General features: G+C 39.3%; 1 protein-coding gene across 1 annotated transcript; it reads left to right on the plus strand.

Moving 5' to 3' along the window:
* Window positions 1–4500: 4500 nt before the first annotated feature.
* Window positions 4501–5166, plus strand: LOC145805983 (uncharacterized). Its single transcript, XM_082901589.1, has 2 exons — window positions 4501–4657; window positions 4787–5166. The coding sequence occupies exons 1-2, from the start codon at window positions 4501–4503 to the stop codon at window positions 5164–5166; spliced, it is 537 nt and encodes a 178-aa protein (XP_082757715.1).
* The last annotated feature ends 3870 nt before the right edge of the window (window positions 5167–9036 follow it).

The raw sequence follows: 9036 nt of genomic DNA on the forward strand, positions 1-9036 counted from the left end.
GCTTACCCTTGATGACTTGACTTTGGCACCCTTTTGGCTTGAGATGTAGCACTCATAGGCCTTGAAGAAGAGCCTTCAACTTCTGGAAATGGAGTAGTGGAGGTGATGCTAGGTAGTGATGAAGAAAAAGGGGTAGAACTTGGTTGTTTGAGCTTGAAAGAGAGATGGAGGGAGATCTGTATACAAGGCTTTTAGGTAATTTTTCCAACCTCCAAACCAGCAACTGGAGCTGCTGTAATAAAGGCAAAAAGGAGGGGAAAAGGGGGGAAAAATGGAGGGGAAACCAACCAAGTTTCCCTCCAAAAAGGCAACCCTCTCTCGGATACCAAATCTGGGAAAAATGAATACAGATTTGTAATGTACCAACGCTGAGGATCATGGCCGGCTAATTATCCAAGCTGCAGGTGGCCGGCCGGCCAAAGGTCAAAAAGGTCAATGAGAATTAGTAGCCGACCATATGATATTGGTGGCCTCCCATGTATGTACAACACAACCATGTGGTCAAACACTGGAAAAAGTGACCCAGGAGAGAGAACAACCCACTTTTAGGTGGGGTTCAAAAGGGTCAAGCAACATTAGTGGCCGGCCATATGATATTGGTGGCCTCCCAGGTGTGTATATCACAAATATGTGGTTTTGGGTGCAAGAAAGTGGCCCTAGGGTGGTCAACATTGGCTTGGAAGTGAGAAAAATGGGCGTTGGAGGGCGCCGGAGGAATATAACTGGTTACTGAAACAATTTCTGGCCTCCCACCCTTCTACGGCCTTCCTGGTGATGAAACAGAGGTACCTGCCAAAAATGAATGAAAATCGATGCAAAACGAATGTTCGGGGGCCAGAACACGCAATTCGAGGCCCCGAAAACTGCCTATTAAGCACCTAAAGTGGCATTCGACCACGAAGTGGGTGTCTCAGACCTCAGTGTCCCTCAAAAGGGAGCAAATAAGAAGAATGCCAAAACCCGAAGCAAGTGGAGGTGGTTAAGCGGTCCCGAACCGTGGCACACGGCCAACGGCTCTAAAAAATCGGAAACCGGACTCCAAACGGGCAAAATGGCCTATGACCACAAAACGTAGCCTACGGCCACTGAGAGATGATCTACAAGACCTCTCCCTCCCTTCGCGAAGAGAAAACAGAGAAAATCGAGCCTGGTTCACAAACCGAGGCAAAGTACAAAAGAAGGTTCGAAAATCCAGAGGTAAGACTCACAGCCGTGACTCTGAGAGTTCTGAACGAGCACAATATGCAGTATCACCGAGCGCTCAACTGGTGACGTCTGAGTGTCAAGGTCTGTCAAAAATGGGGTGTCTACAGATGTATTTGAGTATTCCCACAGACGGCGCCAGTTGTGGAGAAGTGGTTTTGGAAATACTCTTCAGATCTAGGGAGACACTAGTGATCCTCAGCTAGTCACTTGAAAAGACACAAACACTCCGGTCGGGGGTGCCGCAATTAGCACTTCGACGGACAAGTCAGTTCTTGTACTCAAAATAGCTTGTCTTCTAAGTTATGCAAAAAGTGATTGTTACATACCTACTAAATCTGTTATTCCTGTACTTAAACCTGCTTCTTTTGGACCTCAGGGCCAGGGCCTACTTTTTAATCATTGTCATTTCTCTTATTCGGCCCATATATTATATTCGGCCCCCTATTCTCGCAGGATACAACCGATTAATATCAGCCTTCTGTAGTGTGCACCTTCTGACTTTGCCATTATTCGGCTCCCACACCATCAATTTTCTTTCTTTGATCATGATGTGGAAGCTTTGAACTCACTCCATTGCATATATGATATGTTTTCAAAGTTTTGAGTTTGAATTGGCACAATTGACATGCTTTTGGACTTTGATTCTTTAAAATGATTTTAGATTCTCAATGTTTTGCAAGTTTGAGCTTGAGAGTAAATCTAGAAATTCCAGAATTTTACTCCTACAGTCAAGCGACCGAACCTATGCTCAAGCGACCACCTTTATTTTTCTACTTTTACTCGAGCAACAAATACTTGGCTCGAGCGTGAAATTCATGCTCGTAGAAGTTTTCCAATTTTGCAGACCGCTCAAGCAACAAGAGTTGCGCTCAAGCGAAGATCTCAGTCTCACGCTATAGTGACCATCGAGCGGAGAAATCAAGCAACCAGCACCTTTATAGAGTTTACAGACCACTCGAGTGAAAGAAGTTGCGCTCAAGTGACCACTCACTTTTTTGACCCTCCGTTCGAGCGAAGGAAGTTGCGCTTGAGCAAAGCCTCTGTTTTCAGCAAATTTAACTAAGTGGTTTCATGAGCATTTCGGCATCCTCATCACATCCCAGGTATTCCTAGACCATAATTCAGACATAATAATGAGGATAGACTTAGAAACACACTAGGAACAAAAAAAGTAAGCTAAGTACAATTCGAGCATGTGTTTCAATCTACATATTTGTTATGGTTGTGTAGGTCACATGCCGTGAGCTGTTGATCCATTGGTTGCTCGCCAAGTTATATGTGCAATTATCAGTGAGTAATAACTTTGTAAATTTATGTTTGACGTTAATTATTTTCTGATAATATGAAATGATCAGTTTTCTGAAATACTATGGTTTGTATGAACGAATGATTGTCCAATTATCTTTAAAAAGTAATTATGGTATCCTTAGCAGAGGCCCTCGTCCATGGGACATAATACAGTGGCTTATGGTCATGAGGCCTTCGCCTGGGGGAAACAATATCGTAGCCTACGTATGTGATAGACACCGATACTGGAGGTTCCATTATGGAACTTGATATGCTTGACCAAAGAGTTATGTTAATGCTAATGGATATCCCATGCATGATTTGAATATGAATGTGACCAGGACTCCGTTTCTAATATAAATATGCCTATGTTTCTATTCTGATAAGAGAATTGAAATCTAAATTTGTTACGGACATCATTCATTAAAATTTTTACCTTGTTATTATTCACTGGGCTCCAGCTCACTCTATTATTGATGTATGTAGGTGACCATGTGTGTGACCAAGATCAGAGTTGATGACCTAGAGTTTTGGTTTTGTCAGCTTGCCAATATGCCTCCTGAGGAGGTTCTGAATGTTATGTAGTCATGCTTTGTGAACGTCTAAGACTTGTTTTCTTTTGGAAGATAGACAACTTTTTGTATATAATATTGGGCTAAGTACCCTTTTTGGTTACATCTATATTAAATGTGACATAGGACTACTGTATTTTTTACGTCCCGTATATGTATATAAAGTTTTGAAATTTATGTTCCATATATGTCTACACAGCTCAATGGACTATGTGAGTTTGATATATTTGCTTATGTAGCCCCTTCTATAATATGATATTCAGGTCAGAGGCCTTTGGTAATCTCAGGATTTCTGGTCAATTGCAACGCTAAACCTATAGGGGCGGGTTTGGGTTGTGACAGAGTGGTATCAGAGAATGTGTTATACCGTACACACAAGTCCATACGAGGTATAGGATATTCTAGAAAAGAATTAGGGACATTTCATTTGCATGTGCGAGTGTGTGTTAATTTCTATAAATGTGGAAATTGGATTAGAATATAAACACAAGAAATTGAAATGAATGAACTGGGAATGAATGTGCCAAATATTGCTAAAAGAACTATTTGCCTATGTTTATTATTATCCTATTTACCTATAGCAATGGAAAATACAAGAACTGATGGAACAGCTGAATCTTCTAAGGCTCGGATGAGCCGAATGGAACCAATGCTTGCAGCTTTGACTGAAGCAATGATACAGCAGCAACAACAACAACCTTTGCCTCCTCCGTCTCCTCTAGTCCAAGTTGAACTAGATAATAATGATATCATAAATCTAACTCAGAAGTTCGCGAATATGAAACCGTCGACTTTCTTGGGTGGTATTGAACCCTTAAAGGCAGAAACATAGGTGCTCGAAATGGAGAAACTATTTGAAGTATTTCATTGCTTCGAGACACAAAAAGTTCTTTTAGTCACCTACACTCCAAAAAGATGAAGCTCGAAGATGGTGGTTGTTAATCCGAACTAATAATGGGGAATGATGTGGACTCAATTCAACGAGATCTTCTATAACAAGTATTTTCCTCAGTACTTAAAGGACTGAAAGGTTTCTGAATTCGAAGAACTCAAGCAATGCAACATGTTTGTAGCCAAATATGAGGCTAAATTCACGAAATTTGCTCGATTTGCTCCTCATATGGTGGATACGGACAATAAGAAGGCTCAAAAATTTGAGGGGGCATTAGATTTGGATGTGTTTGATCGAGTAGACATCCTCAAGTTGCCTACATATGTAGAAGTACTTAATAGAGCATTGATGGCCGAACCCACTCTCGCAGCAAAGAAACAAAGCAAAGCTCCAACAACTAAATAGAGGGGTAAAAGATCTAGATTCAATTTCAAGAAGGGTCATTCATTTTCAAAGGAACAAAACACAGGAACTTCTAGTAGCTCTAGTCAGAGTAGTGGATCTATTCCAAATTGTCCTAATTATGGAAGAAAACATAGAGGAATGTGTTGCCGTGCATCCGGTGCCTGTTATCGATGTGGCAAACTTGGCTACGTAATGAAGGATTGTCCACTTGGGTCTGAAAATGCCAATTGCCCCATGACAAGTTCAGCTGGATCTGCTTCTGTAACGAGGTCAAATACAAGAACTAATGCCAGAGGTAATACTTGAAATGAAACATTGAGACAAGGGAGAGTATTCACACTAGTGCTAGGGGATGTAAAGAACACCAAGGCTGTGGTGTTAGGTATAATTTCCATCTGTGCCCATAATGCATATGTCTTGATAGATTTTGGTTCCACACACTCATTTGTGTCACATGACTTTTCTCAGAAATTAACTAGACCCTTAGAATCCATGAATTATTTATTAGCTATATCTACGCCATCTGAGGGTTCTATGGTATGTGCTTATGTTTATCTAACATGTGATATTGTAATTGGTGATGTGACATTGTATATTGATTTATTGCCTCTGGGAATTGATCATTTTGACTGCATATTTGGTATGGACTGGTTAACGAAATACTATGCAACTATTGATTATGTAAATAAAATTGTTGTGTTTCATCCACCTGGTTTACCTGAGTTTGTGTTTGCTAGGAATGAAGTGGTTCCTTCCCCATATTTGATTTTTGCTATGAAAGCTGTTGAACTGCTTAGGAAATGATGTAGGGTTATATGTGTTGTGTATCGATTAAGACTTTTGGTGGTCCTAATGTGAAAACCATTCCTGTCACTTGTGAATTTCCAGATGTGTTTCTAAATGAATTGCTTGGGGACTTAATTGATAGAGAAATTGAATCCACCATTGATGTAATACCCGGAACACAACTGATTTCTGAAACCCCATACTGAATGTCAACTTCTGAATTGAAAGAGTTGAAAACTTAACTTCAAGAATTGTTAGACCAAAAGTTTATCTGCCCAAGCACGTCACCTTGGGGTGCTCCAGTTTTGTTTGTCAAAAAGAAAGATGGATCTTTAAGGCTATGTATAGACTATCGGGAATTGAACAAAGTGACTATTACGAACAAATACACATTTCCCCGAATAGATGACCTTGTTGACCAAGTTCAGGGAGCACAAGTGTTCTTGAAGGTAGACCTTAGATCTAGGTATCACCGGTTAAAAATAAAGGCGGAAGACATAGAGAAAACTACATTCAGAACTAGATATGGGCACTGCAAGTTTTTGGTAATGCCTTTTGGGTTAACAAATGCACCTACAACATTTATGGACCCAATGAATCAGGTTTGCAAACAATTCTTGATGAATTTATTGTTGTATTTATTGATGATATACTAATTTACTCCAAAAGCAGGGAAGAACATGAAAGTCATTTGAGAACTGCCTTACAGATTCTGAGAGAGAAGAAGTTGTATGCAAAGCTTTCGAAATGTGAGTTTTGGCTTGATATTGTAGCATTTTTGGCACATGTAATCAACAAAGAAGACATCTTAGTGGATCTCCAGAAAATTGAGGCCATTATAAGTTGGCCAAGACTAACCAATGTGACAAAAATCAGAAGGCTTATGGGGCTTGCTGGCTACTGCCGCAGATTTGTAAGAGATTTCTCTTAAGCTTGCTATGCCATTGACATAGTTAACTCAGAAAAATGTATCATTTAATTGGAATGATCAAAGAGAGTCTGCATTCCAAGAACTGATGACCAGGTTAGTAACAGCACCAATTTTGACTTTGCCTAATGATATTGATGGATTTCAAATTTACAGTGACGCTTTGTACAAAGGTTTGGGGTGTATGTTAATGTAAAATGGGAAGGTGATTGCTTATGCTTCTCGGCAACTTCGCCCCCATGAAAAGAACTATCCAACTCATGACCTTGAACTTGCAGCTATGGTTTTTGCACTAAAAATCAGGAGCCATTATTTGTATAGGGTAACTTGTGAAGTGTACATTGACCATAAAAGCCTCAAATATTTCTTCACCCAAAAGGAATTGAGCATGAGACAAAGAAGATGGCTTAAATTAATAAAAGACTATGATTTACAAATTTTGAATCATCGAGGAAAGGCAAATACAGTGGTAGATGTTTTGAGCCAAAAATCCATTGCCAATTTGTCATGTTTGCTCACCAGTCGAAAAGAACTGTTATGTGACTTGGAAAGGGTTGGAATCGAAATTGTGTTGCATGAACATGGTGGACTCTTAGCTGTCATTTTTGCTCAGCCTACAATCAATGAAGAAATTAGAGAGAAACAACTTGAAGATGAGTTCTTGAAGAAAATTGTTGATGACATTGACTCAAAACCAAGACCAAGATTTGTGCTTGGTAATAATGTATTGAAATTTTAGTATAGATTTTGTGTACCGGATTGCTCTAACTTGAGGAAACGTGTTATGACTGAAACTCATATGGAATGAAGAAAAGCATTGATGATTATGTGGCTAGATGCTTGCATTGCCAACAAGTTAAAGCTGAACATCAGTGATTCACTGGTTTACTTCGGCCGCTTCCAATACCGGAATGGAAATAAGAGGACATCACGATGGATTTCATTGTTGGACTGCCTCGCTACTCTCGAGGAATAGACTCTATCTGGGTTATTGTCGACCATTTAACTAAGTTTGCCTATTTTCTACCTGTGAAAACTATTTATAAGGCAGACAAGTTGGTTAACATTTATATGAATGAGATTCTGAGCATGCATGGTGTGCCAATGTCCATTATATCGGACAGAGATTCAAAGTTCACGTCAAGATTTTGGCAGAGTTTATAGCAGGCTTTGGGAACTGAACTACGATTAAGTAGTGCCTACCACCCACAAACAGAGGGCTAATCTGAACGAACTAATCAAACCTTGGAGGATATGCTATGGATGTGTGCCCTAGATTTCCAAGGAAATTAGGAGACTTACCTCCCTTTAGCCGAGTTTGTATACAACAATAGCTATCATTCAAGTCTTGGAATGGCTCCTTATGAAGCTTTGTACAATAGGAAGTGCCGATCTCCTATTCACTCGGTTGAGGTAGGTGATAGACCATTGTTGGGATTGAAACTTGTGCATGAATGAACTGAGAAATTGAAACTGATTCAATAGAGACTGAAAACTGTACAGAGTCACCAAAAGAGTTATGCAGATGTCCGAAGAAGAGATAGAGAATATGAAGTTGGTAATCGCGTGCTTATCAAAGTAACTCCTACGAAAGGGCAAACTCGATTTGGTGTAAAAGGGAAATTGGCACCGAGATATGTTGGGCCGTATGAAATCCTTGAGAGGATCAATCTAATGATGTATCAGGGTAGCCTTACCGCCGGTCATGGAACATGTGGATAATGTTTTTCATGTTTCGATGCTTCAGGACTATTTACAAGATCCATTTCATGTGATTGAGCCGGCACATGTGCGATGACTACACGTATGAAGAACGGCCAATTCAGGTTGTGAATTGTCGAATCAAAAGATTGAGGAACAAAGAAATACCATTGGTAAAAGTTGATTGGCAAAACCACAGAGGGACCTATGAAACTTGGGAGATGGAGGAAGATATGATGAGAAGATACCCTGATTTGTTTCCTTTAGACCCGATGTTATTAAAAAATGAGGTAATTCGAGTTTGGAGGACCAAACTCTTTAAGGGGGGAAGACTGTAACAACCCTGGCCTATGATTAGCTGATAAACCATGATTAATTATGCCTAATGACTAAGTAAGTGGAAATTCTGAATTAATTGCATGTGTTGTATTATTTTTGTTTATATCTGCCTATCGTAGAAAGATCTGTTTGTGTTTCTATTTTATTCTGCGAATTGAAAGCTTTATCGGCATCCAATCACGAAATTGACTTGACATATGTGTTATTTGGAATTTTTAGGAATTCATTGTAGGTTCAATTGAAATTCGATTCAGAATGAATTAATTAGAATAAATTAATGGTCATTGCTTAGACTAATTAAAGTTTAATTAGCCAACTCTTAATCAAGCCAATATAAGGCATATTTGACTCAAGACACTCAAATTACTTTTTTTCTCATCCTCGAGCTCCTAAATGAGCGAGAGAGAGAGAGAGAGATAGAGAGAGAGAGAGAGATGTGAGAATTGAATTCAAATAAAGGAATTGCTAGAGAATTCAAGGGAATTGGCTTGGAACCGTAGTGAATTCACCATCTAGAGCTTAATTGAGAAGTTGAGGTCCCTTATATTGGATGCTTATGTTGTCTAGACCATAAATTCAAGAGAATTTGGTCAGATAATGCAAGAATTAAGCTAGTGGGGTAGGAAGGAAGAACATATCATGCATGCATGCACATTTTCTTCGATTTTGAGCTTAATTGTTAAGAATTCTCACATGCATGCACCAAGACTACCATACTTTTGAGAATTCATCACGTTTTCCATCAATTTCCTTTTTTGATCATGATTTGGAAGCTTTGAACTCACTCCATTGCATATATGATATGTTTTCAAAGTTTTGAGTTTGAATTGGCACAATTGACATGCTTTTGGACATTGATTTTCCGAAATGATTTTAGATTCTCAATGTTTTACAAGTTTGAACTTGTTTTCTCAAGTTTT

This window comes from Camellia sinensis, chromosome 1, assembly GCF_055761805.1.
Source record: "Camellia sinensis isolate YWXY chromosome 1, ASM5576180v1, whole genome shotgun sequence".
Classification (NCBI taxonomy): Eukaryota; Viridiplantae; Streptophyta; class Magnoliopsida; order Ericales; family Theaceae; genus Camellia; species Camellia sinensis.

Excerpts from the sequence above, each read along its gene's own strand:
- LOC145805983 (XM_082901589.1), top strand. The coding sequence starts at position 4,501 with ATGTGTTGCCGTGCATCCGGTGCCTGTTATCGATGTGGCAAACTTGGC. Across the intron at positions 4,658-4,786 it reads TACAAGAACTAATGCCAGAG|ATTTTGGTTCCACACACTCA; the intron begins GTAATACTTGAA and ends ATGTCTTGATAG.